Below are 26,779 nucleotides of genomic sequence, written 5' to 3'. Positions count from 1 at the left end.
ATACTTACACACATCGGTGTATGGGGAAAAAACAAAATTAATATTCTTTATCACCGATGCAAATTTAACATCAAGTTTGAATTTGTTTTAAATGTTTATTTTTATTTTGACATGCATGTATTACATTGCAGTGCAGTACACTATAACACCTTTCATGTTGTATAATGATGATCTGTTCTGAACACATACAAACGTGATTCTTGACCCGGCTCCAATTATTCTTCAAGGGCTTTCTAGGCTTTCTTTTAGGTTTCCACCTAGCTCCAAATATGTGTTGATAGCTGACAAAATGACGGACGAAAATATCGCTATGAATAATAATCATGTCTGTCAAAAACAACGAAGCTCACTAGTCAATCTAGTTAAATGGTGCTGCAGTTCTAAAGGGAGGCTTGATCAAGTTAGTGTATAAATAGGAGTTCAAATCGATAACATTCTGTAAAAAAAAAACCGTCAGCTTTTGGCGGTCGTCTATTCATAAAAGCTCTTTTCGAGTTTTAATTTACACCTTGAAAAACATGAAAACCGATGACGTCATTGGAAACTTGTGCATAGTCATTGTGCGCAGACACAGGTGAGTTCCGGCTATGGTTTTTATCATCACCCGTTATCTCCATTAACATCTATAGGCCCCCTATCCATATTGAAACAAAGATATATGCAGATGTTCTTGTGTCAACTTTACTTCTTGAACAGAGACTACTCAACAATTTGAACCCGTTAAGGCCAAAGCTCATATTCCACAACAATAATAACTGAAACAAACGGATATACTATCGCTTGCATTTGAATATCCATTTGAATAGGCCATACATAAATGGCAAAGCATGTCCACACTACGAACATGTACCTAGCAATGTCATTGAACGGTTCCATACTTTGAGCAAGTCCATGTTCAATGATTTGATGAAGCAGTATAGTTATTACGAATTATACTTAGTAATATGCAAGACTGAGATTCGAAACTTCCTCTTTCTTTCTCACCCTTTTCGTCCCCTTTCGTTTGTTTGTTAAAAATAAAGAAAGGACTGCAATTTGCAACGTATAATAGAAACACAAGGAAGCCTAATAAACAGGATAGTCGTTTGGCCGTCAACATCCTACCATTTAGATAATCAGCTTTTAATTGATATTTCCAGTTTTAGATGTCCATTGTGTCTTGTTACCAGACACTTTGAGGGGAAGTTAACATTGAAGGTTGTGTAAGGTGGTATGCGTGCTTAGTCCCTGGTACCAGCCTTCAGTACAGTACTTTACCTGAGCTTAACCAGATCACCACCAGCCGCAAACTACTACTATTCACGCACACCTGTCGCAAAGCTTTTAAGTGGGTTTGATTGGCTGGCAACACATGTGCTTACACCGAGTATAGCACTGATGTATCGCCAAACGCCGACCGGGGGTTACTTTCAGGTTAATGGTGGGCTCTGGAAATATACAACAGGGAATTCGCTCATTTAGTGTCAAACCTATTTTATAACTGATAAAATAACTTTTTAGTCTGGATGAACGCATTTTGTTTTGTTCTGTACCATATACGATTACTTACGGGTAAAATGTTTAAATTGATCTGTGCACTGTTGTTTGCAGTGAATATGTTGAGGCAGTGTGTACTTTGTGTAATTTCTCCCGTAAAACGGAAAGGATTACCGGAGAGATGTAGAAACGACCCTGTGAAGTAATATAGTTCTTGATCTTGACTTGACCTTGATATTTTTACTGCACAAATCGCCATAGATGTGGCTATTGACGTGCAGTCCCACATGTTTTTGGGGGTTGTTTTTCCACCCCAAAATATGAATACGAGAAAGGCTTCCGCAGTGCACCCTTCATATGAAAGCACACAATTCTATGCAACGCGGGTGTTTCGCGGGTGTTTTCACTTCTGTCATTGTTTTCTTGCAACTTCGATGACAAACTTAGCCCATATCATTTCCACTGGATTGTTATGTTGGCACTATTGGTAATTGTCAAAGACCAGTCTTCGCACGTTGTGTATCTCAACCTATGCATTAAATAACCAACCTGTGAACATTTGAACTCAATTGGTCGTCGAAGTTGCGAGATAATAATGAAAGAAAAAAACGCCCTTGTCACGCGAAGTTGTGTGCATTTAGATGCTTGATTTCGATACCTCAAATTCCAAATCTGACGTCTCGAAATCAAATTTGTGTAAAATTACTTCTTGCTGGAAAACTATACTTCACTTCAGAGGGATCCGTTTCTCACAATGTTTTACACTACCAACCTCTCCCCATTACACGTAATCAAGAAAGGTTTTATGATAATAATTATTTTGAGTAACTACCAATAGTGTCTACTGTCTTTAAGCTTGTCTAATAGAGGAACCGTCTTTATGGTATGATCACAGAGGCTCTGAAAGCTCACACCCTCCACATCTATCCCCTGAATAGATGTTACACAATTTAATATACTTTCTCTTACTGAAGGGTATATCAAACGGCGCGTGCGAGCACATGGTGAGTGAGGGTGTCTATTAAGTGCCATTCCTTGCAGGGTGTTAATCCATTACACGTGTGCTCCTCTAGAAGCAACGAGTAGTAAAACATAATAACGAGTGATTTGTTGTGATAACTAGTGATTAGTTGTGATAACTAGTGATTGGTGGAATAACTAGTGATTAGTGGGATAACTTATGTTTAAGGGGTAATGGTGATTAGTGGGATAACTATAATAACTAGTGGATAACTTGTAATTAGTTGTGCTAACTAATGATGGGTGGGATAACTAGTGATTAGTGGGATATTAAACTAATGTTTAAGGGGTAACTAGTGATAAGTGCTGATCACTTTAATGTATAGATTTAATGTAAATCGGTGGTCATCTTTAAAAAGTACCCGAATCCATTAAGCTAGTACATTTAGGCCTACAATGTATGCTCCTACGTGTGCTCTGACATTCAACGTACGGATGGATGCCAGTAATGGGCCCAGGACGGGCATAAGGAAATGCACGGTTTCAATAGAGGGGTTCAATCAGAGGCCATTGTAATTTGCGCACTGTATACAGCGTGTAGCCTAGGAGTGGGGTCGAGGAAATGGGCCATTGCATGGACATATCGACGTCACAGCTGTTACTACGTCATCAAATACAGACAACACCACAGAAGATAACCACGCACTTTAGCATTGCACAATATCCAGCCCGTAACTAACCAGCATCAATTAATCACTGACTAATAGCTATACCCTATCGTAACTTCATTAATTTCAGCCACCAATTGTTGTTTCCATGTGCTTGACATTTGTAAGTCTGTACTCTTTTCCGAAGATGTTTTCTTATTATTTTTTATCAGAAACACCCTAAGGGGGGGGGGGGGGCTCCTGCAAGCTCAAAACCTTATAGTTAAACCGTATTTCCATCATGGAAGTTTGAAATAAGAAAATGTGTTGTATTGTATTGTACTCCATTAATACTGTGTTTTAGTGTAATGTAGTGTACTATGTATTTTGATGCAGGGACATATCCCATAACCCTCGGTAGGGTTACATTAGGTAAATAACGACAAGTATAACTTGACATAAAATAATAACAGTTCTCTCAACGATCATGTTTATGCATTATATCACTTTTAACTACCATACAATGTAATCCCCTTACATTTTTTTTTTGTTAAGTTTAAATAATAAAAAAAAACCGCCAACACAGAGCTATAGATATCTCAGTTGCTTCTAATCCCGCTTTAGTATTCTTCTTTGTTAAGCCCAAATTTGAAAAGAAAAAAACCTATTGGATTGAGTCAATCTATAAGAACTTGTACATAATGGTTGGTGCATGAGACTAGTTTTTGATAACCGTACTGCGGGAATATATCTCTTTGTGTAGTTGGCATTGTGGCATTTTGTACAGTTCAGATTGTAACTACGCATATTGGATGACCATACTCTGCAGCTTTCCAACTAAGTTACATCACTAACAGCTCAACTTGACATTCTTACTTCTTTCAACGAGAACTTACTTGAAACATTAAGTCATTCAACATGATCAACTGAACAAGACTTTATAATTTTCCCCACCGCCAAAAATATTACCAGCAATTTTCTTTCTCAGACGAAGCAATAACGAGCGGAATGTGTGTCTGGCTTATTCGAGAGACCGTTCTATTCAGTAGGGAAGCTTAAATCATCATTTGTCTTCATTTTCTCGTTTCCACTCCAGGGAGTGGAAATTTATTCTCTGAAGTTATTGGAAATATTAAGGAAAGGAAGGGCACTCTGTAACTCTAGAACTTCAAGACCTTTTTTATAGTGCCCAATAAAGTGGGCAATTGTAAATTACAAGTGGTTTTAATAACGACGCTGCGACGGTTTGCTATCATATTACCCAATGCGTCTAATGTAAAAAAAAAAAAAAACAAACCTCTATCAACTCGGCAACGGCTGAGGCCTATTCAAATAAACTACTGGGATTGTCTTTGAAAAAATCCGAAATTATATATTAGAGAATTTCATAGGAATGCCTCGGTACACATTCAAATGGTATTGATTTATGTATTTTTGTTTTTTGTAAAACTAGTGGTTTGATAGTGACCAAAATCGATTAGAGAATGATTGTATACTTGGAAGAAACCAATCAGCATCACAACATGATCAAAACAAAAAGACTCCTTAATTACATGCTGATTAATAGTTTCTCATGAGGTTTTTGCTAAAGAAAAGGGAAGTAATTTGATTTGACCTTTATTATAGGCTTATCTGTTTCAATTTGCCATTGCGAAATAATGAACATGTTGTCTTCAGGTGTCATAGACCTATTAGACTAACCAATATTCGCGTGCTCGAGGTTAAACATGAAGACTGCCAGAAAGTTCTGGTGCGAGCCACACCGGCTGGTTGTGGGCGTCGGTCACCCATCGCTGCCGGTGTTTGTCCGCGGGGAGGCTCCTAGTTCCAGGCGACTTACTGACGGTAAGACCCGACCTGCTCAGGATCCTTGTCTTCCCGCATGATTCAAGCATTCAATCACGCTTCGGTGGACGATATGAAATTGAAATAGATGAACTTGATTTTGGTAACGGATGATACGTCTAAATGAAATAATTGTTCTCTTTATCTACGTTGATTTAGAATGATCGCATAGCCTCATCTGCTATAATGTATCTTATAGTACAGTCTTGGGGCATATTGAAGCCTTACTCCTGTCAACATTTTTGGGTCATTGTATTTTTATTTCCTACATTGTGTTTTAGCGTGTGTCGTAGTATTTGACGAACTTCAGTCATATAGATGTCTAGCTGTGTTGCTGCCAACTGCACACATGGGCAACCAGCAGGAGACGTCAGTTCTAGTTAGAACTCTTCGTTTAGCGGACGACGTTTAGCGGACTTCTCGCCTACCATGCGTCCCGTAGCCGGCGTGTCTACTCCGGGCATCCGCTCCAGTGCCTGATGCCCTCCGTACAACCAGATTTAACTATTTCATCTTAAAGAAAACTTTTGAGTTTCTTCTGCTTGCCAGCTTTGTAGTCGTCGTTGAGACTCGCCCGGATGTTCCGGGACGGGATACCGTGCTGGTTTGATCTCCGGAAGTTGAGTTGAGTTAAGAACCTGCGTGCCCATACAACCAGCAACGTGTCATCCAGCCTCAACTAGCGAGAGACCAGTGTAAATAGCCATCGGCTTACACCAGGGCATGTCATTCGGGGGTGCGAGAAGCTTCCATCAAGAACTTATCCAGCCGCATACTTGTTGGTTTTAACCATCATCTTTATCATAAAGAAAATTTGACCGGGAATATCAGCTGTGTAAATCCAACGTGTACGTCAACTGCTACTGATGCTGTAGAACATCATTGTAGGTTGCTCTTCATCATCACTGGTCACCGAGGCCAACGCAACGCACACCAAGCCAGTTGCTAACTTGTGCAATAAACCATTGAGTCACGTCCGTAAAGAAGTATCACAGAGCACTTTTGGCCTCCGCGAGTCTAGGTTGGATGATCCCGTAGTACCTTGTGTCGTAAAGCAATAACTGCTCCAGCAGTCTAGACAGTGTCAGCCGTGGAAATAAAACGTTCTTCAAAAAGTAAGTTGAAACAGAATAATTGTGTATTTCAAAAAAATCAAGTTCTATGCTTGAAAACCCGATTGCGCTTTACGTGTCAGTGTTTTAATTCTAAAGATGATTGGAGGAGATTGTACATAGGCAAGTACAAGGAAATGTTGCTCATTGTGTTAGTTGTGAATTGCCAGGGATGAATTGGTGATTGTAAGATTACTTAATTGCTGTGGAAAAGCTTGATATTGGTTAGTAGCCTCCTCAAAATGTTCAATCGCGAATATGCCAGGTATGTCATTATCAAGGATAACATTTAATGAGAGTTTGGACAATTAGACATGAAGAAGCATCATTGTGAACTCTAAACATGTAAGAATCCCATCGTGATTGTTGCTGCTCATGAATCGAGGAAATATGTTACAGGTACTTTTACAATACCTATAAATACGTTGTATACCCAATATGTGGAAGATAATATCTGACTTAGTATACCAAGTAATTAGTTCACATCTCACTGATAATCGAATATTCGTAATACAAAAGCCGGGTTCATCGTTTCAGTTAATGAAGCATCAATGTTGTGTTAATAAATCACCGGGAAAATAGTCCGAGAAAAATTTATGAATGAAAGTGTTGATGTGTTAAGGTCACACACTTATTAACGTTATAGTTTTGGTTATTAGGTAAATCAAGCCTATCAGAAGTATCACTTTCTGACAACAATCCAAAGTACAAGGGAACCTGACTGATAAAGATTGGGTTTGAACAAAGATACATTTACTGGAGCGGGACTTCAACCAACGAACTACGGGATTAACGTTACCGCGGCGCTCTACCAACTGAGCTAGCCAACCCTTTCTGAAATCTTGCCATTCACCAGGTTTGCATATAGAATTCCTTTCTCCATTACACTATCATAAGACACATAAATACACGAATAACTACTTGTATACTAATACAAAATTGGTATGATATTTGTGTAAGGTATTTTTTTTCCCATTAATAACGTAAATGTTGAAGAAGATGTAAATTTTCTGAAGCAGTGTTGTAAAAGTTGAATGCATATCGCGGTCAGCGAGTCAGATTCAAGATGTGGTGCTAGAGAGAGTCATATGAGGGCTGGTTCACATCCCGGTCGTTACACTGTGCGTTTGAGGAACTCATTTGTAATTGGTTCTCTTCACCTGGGAGTGAATGTGTATTTACGAAGTTGGAGATTGTTTATGTGAAATTCAGTGTGTCCTTCTCTTATAAGTGTAATTTTAACTGCCGGTGGTGCATACTCTTAAGGAGTTGAGATGGAATATACGTATAGTGTACAACGAACACGGGGAAATAATATTAACCACTTGCTTTGAGGGGATTGGCTTGAAAGCGCCTTTACGAAAAAAACCTCAAAAAAAACCCTCAAAAAACCTATACACTTTTGAAATGACTGCCGAATAGCTGGGGGAAGAAGTTTATATGTATGGATAGCTCCAAATTCGGATATATTATGGACATTGGACTCATGACACCAAAAAGTCCGAAAATAGTTTATGATTGGGTGAGCAGTGCTCACTTTTGTAAAGGGTATGAAAATAAGGTTGCGCAGTAATTAGCCTTCCAATTTGTAGTTAAAAGTACTTTGGAGCTTACAAATTCACTCCGAGATGTCGGCTACTTATTCTTCAGGGAGCGGTGCTCACACAAGCATGAATTATTTTAAGACTTGTTGGTGTCATATTAAAGTTGAATCCATAAGCTATCCGTACATCTAGACCCTTTCCCCCAGAATCATATATTTTTTATTCGGCAGCCATTCCAAAATGTATTGTTTTTTTTAGGTACACGGTTAGCGAATAAGGGCCTGGTTATCAATATTTAACTCATTAAATTGTTGTAATTGTTCATTTAATATTGGGGACAAACGAAATTTCTTTGCTTCAAAAGTAATGAATACTATAGGACATAGCGAATAATTACGCGATTTGGCGTGTTTATGTGTGATGTATTTTGATTGTTAGAGAATTCAATCGGGCTAAGATTATCTGTTCCTTTGAAATTATTATAAAAGCTCCCAGAATAACATGACAATACGTATCCTGTTATGCTTGTTAGTAATCAAGTATAATGGGCATCTTACATCTCACTATCCGTAGTGGCTGGCTCGGGTTTCCGATCTACGTGTTAATGCAACGTGAATGTCAAGGAGACTAATCTGGCTACCATTTACCACAATCATTACGTTATTAAAAACTGACATTGGGTTCCAGACATGCTGAGAAAACACCATTAAACTGCACCATAAGCTATATTACTATTAGGCGATTTCAGATTTTCCGTACCAGCAAAAAGGGAAACTATTTATGCGGTTGAAGTGTTTAAGTATCTGACATTCTGACAAATGTCATTATTGTTACATCTCGTTGCACGTTTTTGAGTTGAGGTGGAATTTTGATGCATTTTTATGTATGGTGGTAGTTGACTCATTTTCATATTTTCTTTTCCTTTTTGGCCATAGGTCTGGACATGAGCATGTATACAACGACGGATAACCGCCTTGGACCCTTTACAGTCATGCATTCGCTGAGTATGGTATTCATTTTACTGCTGCTCGCCTTCTCCAGGCTGGCAATGAGCCAACCATTTCCATCTCGCGACGAGGAATTATTCATCCATCAAATGTCAAACCCAGAGTCAGTTGCGGACACGAAGCTGCTTCCAGATGGAGCTGAGACAAAAGACTACGTTTTTCAAGACTCACGTAAATTGTAAGTATGTTTGTAATGGCGTCTGTTTTAAAGCAGTGGTCTTTTTGTGTAAATTTGCAACCTGTGTAAGCTATCGCACTGGATTTCTGAACCGCGTTTGATTAATACATGAGTTGACTTCCCTTTCAAGATTTGCAAATTTGCTCTCAACCCCTTTTTGTGTTTTCTGTTTTCTGGGTCTACAATGGGTCATCATTTCTTCTTTGTTTTAACATCATACTCTATGGTTTTAGCAAGCTGACCTTTCAGTCAAATCCCCACCCTATACAAATAGTGCTTTCACTGGAGCTACAGGTAAAACAAATATTTTAAATCGGGCAGCTTACTCTTTGACATTCGAAATATGCAGAAACCCCCCCATGGGACCAATGAAAATATTATCTCTAACCTCGCCTTGACCCTTAGTGTTACCCGGTCCTGGGTGATGTGACCCCATCAGCAACCGCTACCCTGGCCGTGTCTGCACAGTGTGTGTAATAGACTCGGTCCACAAGTCTGTTCAAACTTGGCACAAACTATTGCTCCATGCACAAACTAAGAATGATTTAAAGGCAGTGGACACTATTGGTAATTACTCAAAATAATTATTAGCATAAAACCTTTCTTGGTGACGAGTAATGGGAAGAGGTTGATGGTATAAAACAATGTGAGAAACGGCTCCGTCTGAAGTGCCATAGTTTTCGAGAAATAAGTAATTTTCCACGAATTTGATTTCGAGACCTCGATCAAGTTTAGAACTTGAGGTCTCGAAATCAACCATCCAAACGCACACAACTTCGTGTGACAAGGGTGTTTTTTCTTTCATTATTATCTCGCAACTTCGATGACCGATTGAGCTAAAATTTTCACATGTTAGTCATTTTATGCATACGTTGAGATACACCAACTATGAAGGCTAGTCTTTGACAATTACCAATAGTGTCCACTGCCTTTAAAAATGAAGAGGTGTAGGTGCAATGTTTAGTGTTTTTAACACCTCAATAATATTCAATCAGAGCATGATCAGAGATACGTTGATCTCCACATATCCGTTTGTCTCTCGACCTACTTACAGTGACTGGTACAAGTCCTGCTACGGATATTGTGATTGAATAATTACTATCATTTGCTTATTCGTCAGTTTCTAAAACCATCTTGTTAAACACCTAAACAACGTTAACACAACGTGTTAAGATCGAACGTTTATTAGTGCGGGTGAAAGTTTTCTCGCGTTCCCGTGGGAAATAAAGGTGTGAAATCCGTTTGTTTTGATCGTCAACCGGATTCCCGGAAGCCTGAAGCCAGGTTATACAGTACGATGTATATAGCCATGGTGTAACCACAGAGGGATGTTCCTTCCTCCATGGTTGTTCCCATGATCAACGTGGGAAAAAGTTGATCAGCTTTTGCGGTTTGTTTTGTGTTCCTCATTCAACACCTTTAATGTTGGGACGCACCTATGAAATTGTTGCAAAAACAAAGTCGTTAATTGATGTAGATTGGCAAGCTAACTTGGATTTCCAATCCAACTTGATCACTCAGACCGCCATACAGACCATTGAGCTAGGACAAGACCTTATAGTCATATGCTCAGACATTGTAGAATTGGTTTAAAGGCCTGAACACTGTTGGTAATTACTCAAAATAATTGTTAGCATGAAAGTTTATTTGGCAACGTGCAATGGCGAGCTGTTGATAGTATACAACATTGTGAGATTAGGCTCCCTCTGAAGTAAGGTAGTTTTTGAGAAAGAATTAGTTTTTCACTAAAATATACCTCGCTGAGGTCTCGAATTCATTGTATCTAAAAGCACATAACTTGTGCGAAAAGGGTGTTTATTCTGCCGTTAATCTCCTAACTTCGACGACCAATTGAGTTCAAACTTTCACAGGTTTGTTATTTTATGCACATGTTGAGATACACTAATTGAGAATACTGGTCTTTGACAATTACTAATGGTGTCCACTGCTCTTAACATCGTCGGTACGGTGAACTTGAAAGCAATGCCAAACCATGGGAAAATGGCACTGTGCAAATAAACTGTATACCGCTTGGGCGTGAAGTTGATGATCAATCATGGCGTCCTGCCAGAAAGCCTGAAACCTGCAAAGAGAAACATCAAGCTTTAACACCAGGGATCTGCTTGTAATCATTTTATTCATGTCTGATCCAGTAATCCAACAGAATTTACAGAAACATGCATTTGGATTCAGATGGGTTGGGTTGGTAATTGATTTATTATAGAAATTAAGGACCGTTTAGTTGGTGTGGTTTGGTGCATTCACTGTTAACCACGCTACTTAAGTTTCCGTACAAAGGAAGGTTTGATTTCAAGAAGATTGTGATCATATCAATTCTCATGAATTTAATTGTATCTGGTGAAATGGACAGCTACCATAACAAGTCTCGGATACAGTCATAATTCGTCTTCAAACTGTTCTTTCTGTATTTATTCATTAATAAGCAATCTGTTTCTTTGAAGAAATGGCAAAACATTTCAAACACAAAAGCAAGCGACGCGTCCGTTCGCTTTTTTTTTAAAGACATGGTTGACAAGGATAGACATGGTTAGACCATAGAGAAAGGGAACTGGTCATTGCTCATAAGACTTCAACCCCGAATTTTTAACCGATATGAGGTTTTGGTTTTTACGGGTATTTTGTTATTAAAGTTGGGGTGTGACACTAGTGACTGTGTTAACCAGGGAGTGGTGTTGAAAGGTCATGTGCAAGGTCATGTGGTTGAAAGGTCATGTGTATTAGATATGAGATCGTCATGACTTCAATATTTTAGTAGCAGACCAATGTTCATGTCGTGTGTGTTCTGGCTCTGTTTGGTTTTTGTCATAATACGGACACTTCCCCTACATCTGAAACAGTTGTATCAGATATTAAAATATTGGACATGTTCCAATATTTTTCTATATACAATTAACTTGTAAGCGCTTAAAGGCACTAGACAATATTGGTATTTACTGAAAATAATTGTCAACATCCAAACTGATTTGGTAACGAATAAGTAATGGAGAGCTGTTGATAGTATTTATTGTGAGAAACGCCCCCCTCTGAAGAACACATATTATTTTAGAAAGAGGTCAATTTTACTTGTCATGTTTTGTTTGCTTTTTAAATGTTCTGTTACTTTATATATAAATTAAAAGTAACATGTGATTTTGTTTTATTAAAGATATTTATTGCCGAAAATCTCAAGCGGTTATGTCCTCGCCTAGGGCGAACAATCCACACTTGGAATACACAATCTGAGAAACGTTTCATACAGAAATGGTTCTCAAATTCAAATTTGTTTTGAATCCCTCACTCTCTAAAAGTAAAACCACATTCCTTCGTAGGGAAAGTTATTCAAAATGTTTGTTTTTTGTTTGTTTGTTTGTTTGTTTGTTTGTTGTTTGTGTGAATGATCTTCACACATCAAGGGAACTCGGTAAACTCCCACAAAGGGTTATAAACACCAAGCTGGCAACAGCCAATCTTCCTCATACAAACATTGGTTTAACGTTTATGACTATATGACTATAAATTACACAAATCAAGAAATTTTGATTCAGTAACTATAGACGACAATATTTATTCAAGTCATTGTGATATAAGTGGTTATCATGGGGGATTTGAACCCACAACTTTGTGACTGCAAGTCTTGCAATCTAGCCACTTGACCACGGTGACATTATCAACCGAAATCACATTATACAGCTACATTGTTTCTTACCAAGTGTGTTTTGTTTGATCGTTAGTTTTTTGAGTAATTAAGTAATACCAAAGGTACGAACACCGGGTTAAGACTCTGATATTGATGTTTTGATGTGATGTGTTCTTGCCAACAGTTTTTACTTCCTAGTAGAAGAAGACAGCGCCCCTGTAGCGATAACAGTCACACCTTGTGCGGCTGAACTGCAGTGGACTTTGTCTCTCATGGATTTACCTGAAGATGGAAGCGGATCAAGTATGTAGATTATTCTTATCAAATTCATGCCAAGTCTTGTTGTAAACTGTCTAAGGTTTTGATTTAACTCACTTTTTGTGTAAATTATTCTTCTTATGGTGTATTTAATAAAACTGCTCATTGCAGCCTACTTGCTGAATTAAAAAAAAGTATACATTAAAATGAAAACGAACACAAAAAGTTCATTTATAAAACCCGCAGAGAGGCAACTTTCAAATTAACGTTACCCATCCCCGCCCCCTCCCACCACAACTCACTCAAGAGGGTTTAGACGTAAATTTCGACACTTAAATCAATAAAATTTAAACGAAACATTACTACAGAGGGATTCAAACATTTTACCTCTGGATAAACATACCAGTGTGTCTTCTAGCCGTCTTATTTGTAATCATAGCATAACAATACAATGGGAAGCGGCAGGAGAGAGATATCCTCAACAAGGTGAAACTTTTTATTTCAAGTATCGAGTAATAAATTACAAGGGAAACCCACTGTTTGACTTTTATACAGAAAATTTAAAGCGGGATCAATACATGTTAATTTAAAGGCACTGGACACTATTGGTAATTACTAAAAAATATTTGTTTAATAAAAAAATAACTTGGTAACGAGCAATGGAGGGCTGTTGATATAAAAAAAGAAAGAAAAAAAAAAACATTGTGTGAAGCGGCTCCCTCTGAAGTAAAGTAGTTTTGTGAGAAAGAGGTACATTTTCCAACCGATATATTAAAAGACTTCAGACCTGGAGTTCTTTTTGTCATTTTATTTGTGTATATTTATTGGGATACAGCAAGTGAGAATACTGGTCTTTGACAATAACCAAATGTGTCCAGTGCCTTTATTTAAGAGCAACCACCCCTTTGTCCTAAAGAAAACAACAACTTGAAGTAATGTTGGGCTTCTCATCAATTGTTCAGTTTCATCCTCTATTTCCCCATCTTTTGTATGTTCTTGTTGTCGTTTGTAGTCGTTTTCGTTCATTATCTCTGTGCTATCGCTATTCCCCATGTTAATTTGTGTGGGTTTGACTTCGTTCTCATTACTTGCTGTTGCCGTCGTTCTTGTTCTTATACTCCCATTCTTGCCTATTACTGCGTAACAGGTTAGCACGATCGGTGTGCAAATACGAACATTATAACAATGTGATCTCTTATTACATCAATGTTTCATTAATTGAACGTGTTTTTTTTGTCTACAGGTGACGATCAATTAAGTGAACAGCGCCCTCGCCGACATCCAAACGCAAAGGTTGGTACTGTGGTGAAGACCTACACTGGGTATGACGTCAGCACATACGTCACCTACAACTCTCCAGCTGGAATTTACACCCTGGAGATCCACAGTTTAGAGAAGAGCACGAGTGTGCAAATCTATGCCACCACGACCCCGGATTCAGACCACTTGTACCCAGAGTTGCCCACCGACCCACGGCTTGACATCACTTCATTTAGGAAGAATAAGGTGTCATTAGCTTGGAAACCAAGCCCCTCTGACGTGATCTATCGAGAGCCCATCGTGTATTGTGTTGCACTCAATCCAAGGCGTAATTACCATACATGGTGCAGTGTGCAATCATGTTTGTATGGGGATGCTCCTCCAGCTCGTCCTCCCAATACAGGATTTGGCTTCGAGAACGAGAAAACCAAGAGAGATGAATATCGCCGAGATCGTAAACGAGATAAAGGAGGTCGGGATAGAGACAATGGGGAGGAAGATGATATCATTGTGGAATGTGTAGGAAAGAAGACACTGCACACATTCACCAACTTGGAACCGGCTCAGCGCTATTACTTTGACCTTTTCGCGGTAGACGAGACCAATAACAGGAGTATTGCTTACACAGGGACCTCCATCATTACAAGACCAGGGCCAGCCACAAGAAAGCACATTGCCCTCAAGGATGGTAACCTACGGACATCGTCAGTTCGTCGGTCGTCTCCCGTTAAAACATTCAACTTTAGTGTCGGTGAGACGGTCAAGGACGTCCTGGTCACCGTCCAACCCTGCACTGAATCCATCACGGCTGAGTTGTGGCGAGATGGAACCAAAATAAGAAGTTCTAACATCCGAGATCTGAAAGATTTCCGCGTACGTGAAGTAACGGGCGACATACAGGTCAAAGTGAAGAGTTTGCGCAGAGGGTCTACGCACTTCAGAATCTTCGCCACGACGAGACCAAACAAATACCCGTTCCCCCAATTGCCTGTTGACAAACGGATAAAAGTCTTTGAAAATCTGCGACAGTGTGATTCCATCACTCTGGCTTGGCTTAGCACGAAAGAGGTATCGCAGTACTGCCTGTACAAACGCGAAGATAGGCAGAAGAAGCGATCTAAGAAGAGTAATCGTGAGGGAAATACGCAGTGCCACGAACCAGACATGAGAAAGAGAACTGAAAAGGTGATTTGCCGACCTGTTAGTGGACCTGATACAGAGAGGGATGTACTCACGGAAACGGTTACCGGGCTAACACCGGGTACCACGTACGTCTTCGATGTTTATGTCAGCAGTTTTGGAAAGCAAACGCTGGCCTATAGGAGTGCCAGGGTTACAACGAAGAAGGTATGCTGATTCTTGATTGAGTCTGCCTCAATAAGACAGTTATTAAGTGAACTGTGTAATGTTGCCGTGGAAACGATGCAGATCCCTCCCCGAAGTACTTATCAAGTTAATGACGCAGACTCCTCGTGAGACTTTGTACGCCGAGGAGACCCGGTGAGACTATGAATAATTTACTTGTTTCAAGTATAAGAAACTGAGGGTGAAAGTCATCCCAAACACGTATATTTCAAAAGAGGGCGCCCTTACAGTTGACCAGGATCTACTGTCATGATAGGGAAGCGGATTGTTTGGTGAACGAGTGTTTGATTTATTCTCTTTCGAAAGATTTCACATTGGATAAAACGAACGCAGGAAAAAGACAATGACTTTGGCCGAGAGTCTGCATATAAACCGTAAAGCAGTATTCTTACAACGTTGTATGAGAAAAGTATTGGGAAAGGACCGCAGAATGTGAACATTTTGTAATTTATGATATTGTATATTATAAAGAATCATTCGTCGCTTCTTGTTCTTGAGTCGGTGTATATATTGTTTTATGAAAAGGACTAGTCAAGATTCGATGTTTTAGCAGAAAAGCAGATGTGGATAAAATGGAAGTCGAGTATGTGAAAGCTATAATCACTGCCGTAGTTATCACAACTGTACATGCTATATAAAGTAATGGTGACTTCATTGTATCTCACTACAGTCATAATAGTATTGGTGGTATACAATACTGTTAATGAGTATCCTATTCTATCAAATGTGCCTAGTTTATGTGCCCGTTGACTTGGATGGTTAGGAATTTAGAAAGCCTAAATAGACAACCAAGGTCATGACGAAAAGTCAACACAATCACTGGACAGCGAAGAGTGTTACGTCATAGACCGATACATAGGGTGCGTTCGATTAGCTTCCCATGGTCTGCCCCCGGTTAGTTCAAATAGCTTCGACGTCATTCCAGTGGCTCACCCAGGCTACAGTGCCCTGCTCGTGGAACGGGTCACTTGGGGCAGGCCCGAGGTGCATGTCGTCACCACGAGAGGGCTAGTGTGACATAACACTCTTCGCGGTCAGGGGCTCACCCGAATGAGTACCGCGGTGTCGACCCAGGGAAGCTAATCGAACGCACGCATAAACTGGTGATTAGTTGGGCGTCATTGCAAAGGGGATAATGCCATGCCTGTAGTATACATCCGTATAATCGTTTGTTGAGCTCAACAAACGCACATTATTACTAACCCAAAGGAAACTGTTTCAAAGACGTAATACCCGATCATGCACTGGTCACCAGACTAAAGCTCTAATAAGACAATGTAACTTGGCTCATAACTCGATTGTGAGCCAAGTGCCTGACTGAGTACATGTCATGAGACTGTTATAATTGCATTACCGAATCATCCTTCACAGCAAACTTCAAATACTTGACAATGAATAAGCATAATGTATACTACTAAAACAGGGATCAGGTTTGAAAATTAATTTAGTTAAAATTAAGGCACCAACAACAAGTTCTGGAACCGCTTTATGTAAATAGTATTAATGTATCGTGCATTATGCTGACTGCTTAACTTGCACTATACTTACAATTTGTAAATGTGTATATTTTTTCGAAGCACCCAATGGTTTTGTCAAATTCATTCATTATTCTTTTTTGTATAAGTTCTCCTCATTAATTTTGCTTTATTGTTATTTAAAAATTTATATTTTTTAGTTTAGGTATCCAAAGATGATTCCGACGTTTGTTTGTTTGTGATTTTCCTTTGTTTAACCAGACCATCAATACATTTTTCATCGGTCTAAAACGGCTTTTTGTAAATTTCAAATTTGTATTCTTTGAAAATGATCGTAATTTATAATAAAATGTGTATGAAATGCGGCCTGCAAGACTTCGACTTCAGTTAATCAATCCTTTTTGTGGCCAGTAATTTTGTTCTATTCGGATTCGTTGTTGTTGTTGTTGTTTGTTTTGTTTTATTATTGTTGTTGTTTTTGTTGTTGTTGGATTTTAAACGCCTTATGAAAGAGACGATTAAGTCCTACGGAATCTCAATTGCGAATTTAAACCTGGCATGTTTAAAAAGTATATTTTGTAAACGTAATCACCTTGTTTTTAATGTAAAAAGTGTGCAAATTTTAAAAATGAAAAAGTTATAAGTATGCATTGATGTTTGAATAATATGACTTCAATTGACTGGGTGTTTGTTGGATATCCTGATACCAGAGGGTGTTATTATTGTTTGTATTGACCTGTGTGGCGTAGCCATCATGTCATCCAAAACTTTAGAAAAACCTTTGGAACTTAGTCTTTCTATATGTTATAGTTTGTTTTGAAAATGTGAAATGGGTGCCAACCGCGAGCCAGTTAACCTCAATCCAGCTTACCGCGAACCAGCTAATATCAAACCAGCTAACCGCGAACCAGCTGATATCAAACCAGCTAATCTCAAACCAGCTAACCGCGAACCATCTAATCTCAAACCAGCTAACCGCGAACCGTCTAATATCAAACCAGCTAACCGCGAACCAGCTAATCTCAAACCAGCTAACCGCGAACCAGCTAATATCAAACCAGCTAACCGCGAACCAGCTAATATCAAACCAGCTAACCGCAAACCAGCTAATATCAAACCAGCTAACCGCGGACCAGCTAACTGTGAACCAACACCGCGAACCAGCAATAGAGAACATTTGGGACGCTTGGTGACAGAAGACTTACCAGGTTTAAAATTCCATTGTTCTCGGCGAGGTGCGCAGGCTCAATACTATGTAAGGCCGTGTCCGAAACGACGACTTCGGCTACAGCTACGTCTAAATCAGCGCGTCTGTCAGTGTTGAAGAATAGGCAGACGCGCGCGATCTAGCCGTAGCTGTAGCCGAAGTCGCCGTTTCGGACACGGCCTAAGTAATGACAATTTACCTGGTAAGTCTGCTGCCACCTATCGTTCCCAAATCTCCCATTGAATTATGTACAAGGTCTGACACAAAATATGTTTTAAAGGTGGAAGCCTTTCTCCTCGTTATCGCCAAACAAAATATTGTTTCTCAACCACTTGCATATCTTGTACCTTTTCACAGAAACTCAAACATTAAAATTAAAAACGTTGAATTAAAATGGTGAAGATCAATCTGGGGAGGTGAGATAGAACATTATGTTTGACCGCAATGCGTTGAGTCTGCAATTAGAGATGGTTTACAAGTCAGTAAACGGGGCCAAATTTAATAAAGCCTTCAAGCACAACAACCTGCTAAGCACAGAAAAGTATTGATTAGCAAAAACAGGTTAACAGCCAAAATTACGTTAAGTTTTCTTTGCTGTGGCTGGTGCCCCACTAAATTTTTGCTAGGCAAAGAAATTAGTCAAGCAGTATTTTCTGCTTTTAACAGCTTTATGAAATTGGGCACAGTTTGGTGAACTCTTTCTTCAATGTTTTCGTTGCAGATTTGAGGCAGTACCATGTCCTCAAGATAAAGATGGATTCATAATAGTTTTTGTAAGATACTGTAACTAATTCTGCCCGGCTACCTCTTGCCAGCAGTTTGCTGTCGGCCTATGCCTACTTGTCAAGGGTTGATCCGTGGTGGGATGTGCTTCATATCGCTGATATGTGCATGAAAATTGTACCGACAAAACCTGTCGGACAATTGGAGTTAACAAAATAAATGAATATGAAGTGCAACATTTATCGGGGCATAATAAATGTGTTGGGTCGGACATCTTGGTTGGACACAATGGGTTGGAGGTAACGGTTAGGACAGCGTGGGTTGGACATAATGGTTGAACGTAATTAATGGTATATCTGATGTAATCACACGTAACATATGCTTTAATAATTATGCATGTATTATGTACAATGTACTTTTAAGTATTCTGCAGAATACATTGACATGTTATTTTGTCTTTTGGCAGGCTTGTTATAGAATAAAAAAGCCAACTTTAGTACGATTTTTGGTTGTAAATGTGATAAGATCAGAATTTCAAAAGTTTGCTTTAGACTTTTAGACAATGATGACCTTTATCTTAGGGAGATTATGTGAAACAATTTTGATCAGAGTTGAAGTTCCAATGTAAAAACTTATCATTTCTGTCCCATTTTAAATATCACATTGGATTACATTAAAGTTGTTCCATGTACAAATCCATGTCTATAAACCATATAGTGACTGTGTTTTGCAGGTGTTTTTTTTAGTGGCAGTCAATTTTTATACTAAAATTACTTACAACAAAATAACTAACCAAGTTTAAAAATGTGCCCCTCCCACATATAATCATGGTAGGGTTAAAGTTCACACTACAAGTCAGCTTGTGGACTGCCTAAAACGGAAATAAAGGTTTTACTAGACAAAGCATGTGACAACAAAACCAAATTACGGAATTAGTTCTAAAACCTCCAGTGGAACAAAACGTTGCTCTGACCCTTTGAGTTATTGACAAAAAGTTCAAATATTTTCTAACACGCTGATATCTTTTCGTTAAACATTATGTTCCAGCATTGTTAGTGTTTGTATCATTCTTCATTGTGTAAATAAACTCAAACTGATCCAAAGTACATTTTTAAGAAGTAGATTTTAAAATGACGACCGATTGAAATGTTGAGGTCCGACAGGTTTTTGTTGACTCATACATCCTGTCAATGTTATACCTTGATATCGAAATAAGATCAAAAGTTTAGCCGGCTTTGCTTCACATAGAACTTCAATTAATTATTCAAATAATTATTTAATTTTGTCCAGAGACTTTTTTGAAAAAAAAGCTTTTGTGTTAATATTATTGACAAGGATTTGATGTATAAAAATGAGTCAGTTCTAAACCGAGTTTTTTTGTGTAATTTTCTGTTTTCCCATTCATAACGTACACATGTAAATATATAAAGACATTTAAGGTAAAACATTGTTTAAACGTTTAAACATTTTGCATTAAAAGTACTTTAGTATTTAATGTTTCCATTGAAGGCATACTTAACTTTGTTATCCACAATACATTACAACATTAAACTCAATTCCGAATGTAATGATTCTATCTTATGAACATTGAAGCTGATAATCAAACTCATAAAGAGCAACACATTTAAAGTATAAGTATAAGTATAACACTTTAAACGCTAGACACATAATAATTTATACCTAATTAATGTTCAGAGCAAGGTAGCAGATTTTAGTATTAGTTGCCTCGTATATACAGACACTCTTGTGCTCTTTGGCTGCAAAGCGTGCATTCTGATGAGGGGCAAATGACTGTGATTTTCATTTCCGACACTACGGTTTAGTCTTTATGTTGAACGAAAGTAGGACATAGTGAAAGGGGCAGATGGTGAATACGAACTAGTACAAGCAGCCGAGTTACCAAAAACCGGTAACCTGTATATAGACCGGGACAGTAAAGCCGCGTTCGCGATGGATTCATGTTTTACCAAAGACCATCATTCCAATGGGTATTATCTTACCTTGTGTTCAGGTGGGGGTAAGGTTTGGGGTGGGGGTAGTAGGGTTTGGGGTGGGGGTAGTAGGGTTTGGGGTGGGGGATGGTTGGGGCTGATGGCTAGTTTTTAGGGTGATGGCTAGGGTTTTGGTGGGGCTAGGGTTTGGGTGGGGTTAGAGTTTGGGGGTGATGGCTAGGGTTTGGGGTGATGGCTAGGGTTTAGGGTGGGGTTTGGGTTTGGGCTGAGGGCTAGGGTTTGGGGTGGGGTAGGGTTTGTGGTTGGGGTATGGTTGGGGTTGATGGCTAGGGTTGGGGTAATGGCTAGGGTTTGGGTGGGGTTAGGGTTTGGCGTGTGGGTATAGGGTTTTGGCTGAGGGCTAGGGTTTGGGGTGGGGTTAGAGTTTGGGGGTGATGGCTAGGGTTTTGGTGGGGCTAGGGTTTGGGTGGGGTTAGAGTTTGGGGGTGATGGCTAGGGTTTGGGGTGATGGCTAGGGTTTAGGGTGGGGTTTGGGTTTGGGCTGAGGGCTAGGGTTTGGGGTGGGGTAGGGTTTGTGGTTGGGGTATGGTTGGGGTTGATGGCTAGGGTTGGGGTAATGGCTAGGGTTTGGGTGGGGTTAGGGTTTGGCGTGTGGGTATAGGGTTTTGGCTGAGGGCTAGGGTTTGGGGTGGGGTTAGAGTTTGGGGGTGATGGCTAGGGTTTTGGTGGGGCTAGGGTTTGGGTGGGGTTAGAGTTTGGGGGTGATGGCTAGGGTTTGGGGTGATGGCTAGGGTTTAGGGTGGGGTTTGGGTTTGGGCTGAGGGCTAGGGTTTGGGGTGGGGTAGGGTTTGTGGTTGGGGTATGGTTGGGGTTGATGGCTAGGGTTGGGGTAATGGCTAGGGTTTGGGTGGGGTTAGGGTTTGGCATGTGGGTATGGGGTTTGGGCTGAGGGCTAGGGTTTGGGGTGGGGTAGGGTTTGTGGTTGGGGTAGGGTTGGGGCTGATGGCTAGGGTTTTGGTGGGGGTTAGGGTTTTGGATGTGGCTATGGTTTGGGCAGATGGCTAGGGTTTGGGGTTGGGTAAGGGTTGGGGTGATGGCTAGGGTTTTGGGTGGGGTTAGGGTTTGGGTAGGGTCTAGGGTTGGGCTGATGGCTAGGGTTTGGGGTGGGGTTAGGGTTTAGGCTGATGGCTATGTATTGGGGAGATGGCTAGGGTTGTGGGTGGGCATAGGGTTTGGGTTGAGGGCTAGGCTAGTGGTTTGGGTTGATTTGAGATGAGGGTTATGAGGTTTTACACTCATCATTTATAAGGTGAATCACTTTCCAAATAAGTTGACATTCATGATGCCATACCCACCACTCTCCGTACATTTTAGCTTGGAGAGCTAGTCGACCTATCAAACAAGAACCTTAATGAAACATTAAGATATTTAAGAAACATAAATTCATACCTTCAAAGCTGTACAAATCTTTTACATAGATATTTTAACAAACATACATGCATACATACAATTTTGTTTATATACTGCCATTTCATCAAGACCACAGCAGTTGGTGAAGAAAGAGACAAGGAAACGATGAAACAACTTGCAAACAAAAATCATACACAACCAAACAATCATTGTGGGAACCGGGTGTGATTCCTCAGATGCTTGTTGGAAATAGAAGTGAATCGGCAAAGCGCAGAGATGTGGGGTGTTTGGGGGGGGGGGGGTGCGGGGAGACTACTCCAAAATTTATGGGCGGCAAAAGAGAAGGATTTTTAGCAGCTGAAGCAAGAGATCTGTGATTTAATTTGTTTTCAATAAGACCGGTTTGATGACCGAAAGCCGACTCTTCCTGGGGTGTACTAAACCAAGCACGATTTTAAAAATGCTGGGCCTAGACTATTAAGGCATTTGTAAACGAATCACAGAGTTTAATATTGGATTCGTTCCTTGACTGCTATTCGGTTAGACTTTCAAGATGACACAGACAATCGTAATGCAAGTGAATCAACCATTGATACCGTCCAGTTGCTGTGGGTTGGTTACAGCATGCTTATAGCCATAATACTAGTCTTGGTGTCAAAGACCATTGGTGTTGCGCGGTCACACACAACCACAAACGTTTCGATCTACATGTATATGTGTATGTACTGCAACCTGTATGTACGCTTGTAACAAATGTACATAGAGAGCGCTGGCTAGCGTTCTTTTCCTGCAACATGATCCGGTGTGGACGGAGATTCATAACTAGTAAGTCTCTCCATCGAGAAAGGACCTCAAAAGAGAGGTAAGTAAAATTGCCATCCTCTCTACTCTATCTGGAATGCTCGTCACGAACCATCTAAGGGGTCCACATAACCAACTTCCCGCGATTGCCGTATTGTTCTTATGTTATTTTGGTTGCTCCTTTGCTTTATCGTTCGGTGTGTATTGTGTGTATTTATGTTTTGTTGCCCAGCATCACCTACCATGACTAGCTTTGTTTACATGGACTTCAAGAATGCATTATTAATTGTATGGACACTTTTCTGGTACAAACCCCTAAAAAATTCCACTGAATAAAGGTCACATAGGTTATTCGAGAAACTCCCTACATTAAAAGCTTATTAACAAAGCCACATTCATAGAAGCCTGGTAGAACTTCTACAAACAGGTACAGTGATTTATATCTCTCCATCAATAAACTGTAGCACTCAAAGGCACAAGTTCGCACTTTCTTTCTTTCTTTATTTCCTCATGGGGCCCAGTCAGGGGGAAATTGAAAAGCACCCGATATTTAGAGGGAGATTTTGATATACCAGACTAAAATGGAAAATGAGATTGAAATAAGTTCAACTTAGTAAGTTTGTGATATAACAATTTACAACTAAAGAAGTCCAGAGTAAAATGTATGCGTTTAAAAGGTAGGCTTATTTATAAACTACAAACTATAAATATTGCAACTGTGGCGTGTAATGGCCAAGCGACCAAGAGCACCGGATTCAAGCTCTGTTGTTTGATCAGCAGAGTGTGGGTTCGAATCTCGGTCGTGACACTTGCTACGTAAAATTGGGGATCGGGTCGTGCTTTCTACCGGCCAGGCTTTGGATTGATAATACCCAAGCCTACATCCGAATCAACGGTAAAAGGGATAACCCTGTTTCAGCCCAAGGAGTACAGTGAAACGGGGAAAAAAATTGTAGCCCAAACCTTGAAGTGGCCTTCAGGCATTGTGTGTCCGGCGACTTGCAAAAAAAAAAAAAAAAAAAAAAAATGTTATTATATATTACAGTGAAATAGAGCCAGTGAAAAGTTACTGTTGTTTGTAACCACCTAAAATCTCACGGCTGCTGAATAAAATAATACAAATGCGTAACAGGTTTGAGTGCGGCTAGGAGGGAGGGGAGGGCACATCGCTTTGATGACAGTTTTTAAAACGTTTGCCTTACCCTGGACGGCCCCTGCCAACAAAGAATTATGTCCGAAGATTTAAAATAAAATAAATAAATAATAAAACCCATCCCCTGCCCAGCGTACATAATAACCCCTGCCCACCGTGCATAATAACCCCTGCCCCGAACCCATGGCCCTGCCCCCAACCCAAGCCCTGCACACCCGGACAGCCTACCTCTGCTCACCCAACCCAGCCCCTGCCCACCCAACCCTACCCCTGCCCACCGTACATAACCTCTGCCAATTCAACCCATCCCCTAAATACCCTACTCAACCACTGCCAACTCCACCCAAACCCAAACGCAGAGTTGTTGAACATCAAAGGAAAGCGAATTCCTGATCTTTAAAGGCAGTGGACACTTTTGGTAATTACTCATAATAATTGTTAGCATAAAACCTTATTAAATTTGGTAACGAGTAATGGGGAGAGGTTGGTAGTATAAACTATTGTGAGAAACGGCTCTCTCTGAAGTGACATATAGTTTTCGAGACCTCAGATTTAGAATTTGAAGTCTCGAAATCAACCATCTATAAAAGCACACAACTTCGTGTGACAAGGGTGTTTTTTTCTTCATTATTATCTCGCAACTTTGGCGACCAATTGAGCTCAAATTTTCACAGGTTTGTTATTTTATGCATATGTTGAGATACACCAAGTGGGAAGACGTAATTACCATACATGGTGCAGTGTGCAATCATGTTTGTATGGGGATGCTCCTCCAGCTCGTCCTCCCAATACAGGATTTGGCTTCGAGAACGAGAAAACCAAGAGAGATGGATATCGCCGAGATCGTAAACGAGATAAAGGAGGTCGGGATAGAGACAATGGGGAGGAAGATGATATCATTGTGGAATGTGTAGGAAAGAAGACACTGCACACATTCACCAACTTGGAACCGGCTCAGCGCTATTACTTTGACCTTTTCGCGGTAGACGAGACCAATAACAGGAGTATTGCTTACACAGGGACCTCCATCATTACAAGACCAGGGCCAGCCACAAGAAAGCACATTGCCCTCAAGGATGGTAACCTACGGACATCGTCAGTTCGTCGGTCGTCTCCCGTTAAAACATTCAACTTTAGTGTCGGTGAGACGGTCAAGGACGTCCTGGTCACCGTCCAACCCTGCACTGAATCCATCACGGCTGAGTTGTGGCGAGATGGAACCAAAATAAGAAGTTCTAACATCCGAGATCTGAAAGATTTCCGCGTACGTGAAGTAACGGGCGACATACAGGTCAAAGTGAAGAGTTTGCGCAGAGGGTCTACGCACTTCAGAATCTTCGCCACGACGAGACCAAACAAATACCCGTTCCCCCAATTGCCTGTTGACAAACGGATAAAAGTCTTTGAAAATCTGCGACAGTGTGATTCCATCACTCTGGCTTGGCTTAGCACGAAAGAGGTATCGCAGTACTGCCTGTACAAACGCGAAGATAGGCAGAAGAAGCGATCTAAGAAGAGTAATCGTGAGGGAAATACGCAGTGCCACGAACCAGACATGAGAAAGAGAACTGAAAAGGTGATTTGCCGACCTGTTAGTGGACCTGATACAGAGAGGGATGTACTCACGGAAACGGTTACCGGGCTAACACCGGGTACCACGTACGTCTTCGATGTTTATGTCAGCAGTTTTGGAAAGCAAACGCTGGCCTATAGGAGTGCCAGGGTTACAACGAAGAAGGTATGCTGATTCTTGATAGAGTCTGCCTCAATAAGACAGTTATTAAGTGAACTGTGTAATGTTGCCGTGGAAACGATGCAGATCCCTCCCCGAAGTACTTATCAAGTTAATGACGCAGACTCTTCGTGAGATTTTGTACGCCGAGGAGACCCGGTGAGACTATGAATAATTTACTTGTTTCAAGTATAAGAAACTGAGGGTGAAAGTCATCCCAAACACGTATATTTCAAAAGAGGGCGCCCTTACAGTTGACCAGGATCTACTGTCATGATAGGGAAGCGGATTGTTTGGGGAACGAGTGTTTGATTTATTCTCTTTCGAAAGATTTCACATTGGATAAAACGAACGCAGGAAAAAGACAATGACTTTGGCCGAGAGTCTGCATATAAACCGTAAAGCTGTATTCTTACAACGTTGTATGAGAAAAGTATTGGGAAAGGACCGCAGAATGTGAACATTTTGTAATTTATGATATTGTATATTATAAAGAATCATTCGTCGCTTCTTGTTCTTGAGTCGGTGTATATATTGTTTTATGAAAAGGACTAGTCAAGATTCGATGTTTTAGCAGAAAAGCAGATGTGGATAAAATGGAAGTCGAGTATGTGAAAGCTATAATCACTGCCGTAGTTATCACAACTGTACATGCTATATAAAGTAATGGTGACTTCATTGTATCTCACTACAGTCATAATAGTATTGGTGGTATACAATACTGTTAATGAGTATCCTATTCTATCAAATGTGCCTAGTTTATGTGCCCGTTGACTTGGATGGTTAGGAATTTAGAAAGCCTAAATAGACAACCAAGGTCATGACGAAAAGTCAACACAATCACTGGACAGCGAAGGGTGTTACGTCATAGACCGATACATAGGGTGCGTTCGATTAGCTTCCCATGGTCTGCCCCCGGTTAGTTCAAATAGCTTCGACGTCATTCCAGTGGCTCACCCAGGCTACAGTGCCCTGCTCGTGGAACGGGTCACTTGGGGCAGGCCCGAGGTGCATGTCGTCACCACGAGAGGGCTAGT

General features: G+C 40.2%; 2 protein-coding genes across 8 annotated transcripts in view; both read left to right on the top strand.

Annotated features, from left to right (window-relative positions):
- Window positions 1–19,406, top strand: part of LOC139953148 (protein NDNF-like) — a 64,619-nt gene extending 45,213 nt beyond the window's left edge. For 6 of the 7 annotated variants that reach the window (XM_071952569.1, XM_071952571.1, XM_071952576.1 and 3 more), the window contains 3 exons: window positions 8,520–8,769; window positions 12,591–12,709; window positions 13,908–19,406. In XM_071952569.1, coding sequence (XP_071808670.1) covers window positions 8,520–8,769; window positions 12,591–12,709; window positions 13,908–15,280 — 1,742 coding nt within the window. In that variant the 3' untranslated portion in view covers window positions 15,281–19,406. Of the gene's footprint in view, window positions 1–5,900; window positions 6,044–8,519; window positions 8,770–12,590; window positions 12,710–13,907 lie in introns of those variants that run through there. The other variant, XM_071952574.1, reaches the window with a different exon arrangement.
- On the top strand, window positions 17,594–26,033 carry LOC139953365 (protein NDNF-like). The gene is made up of 2 exons (XM_071952873.1): window positions 17,594–17,953; window positions 24,711–26,033. Exons 1-2 carry the CDS (start codon window positions 17,594–17,596, stop codon window positions 25,755–25,757), a joined length of 1,407 nt encoding a protein of 468 aa, XP_071808974.1. The 3' UTR covers window positions 25,758–26,033.
- The last annotated feature ends 746 nt before the right edge of the window (window positions 26,034–26,779 follow it).

The sequence above is a fragment of the Asterias amurensis genome, chromosome 21, assembly GCF_032118995.1.
Source record: "Asterias amurensis chromosome 21, ASM3211899v1".
NCBI classification, from domain to species: Eukaryota; Metazoa; Echinodermata; class Asteroidea; order Forcipulatida; family Asteriidae; genus Asterias; species Asterias amurensis.
Note: the sequence above shows the minus strand (reverse complement) of the source record. Positions and strands in the feature narration are given on the sequence as shown.

What these genes read in the sequence shown, in the direction of transcription:
- LOC139953365 (XM_071952873.1), top strand. Translation starts at nt 17,594, where the DNA reads ATGGGTGCCAACCGCGAGCCAGTTAACCTCAATCCAGCTTACCGCGAA. An exon ending in GAGAACATTTGGGACGCTTG is followed by an intron (nt 17,954 to 24,710) that starts GTGACAGAAGAC and finishes GCATATGTTGAG; the next exon opens with ATACACCAAGTGGGAAGACG.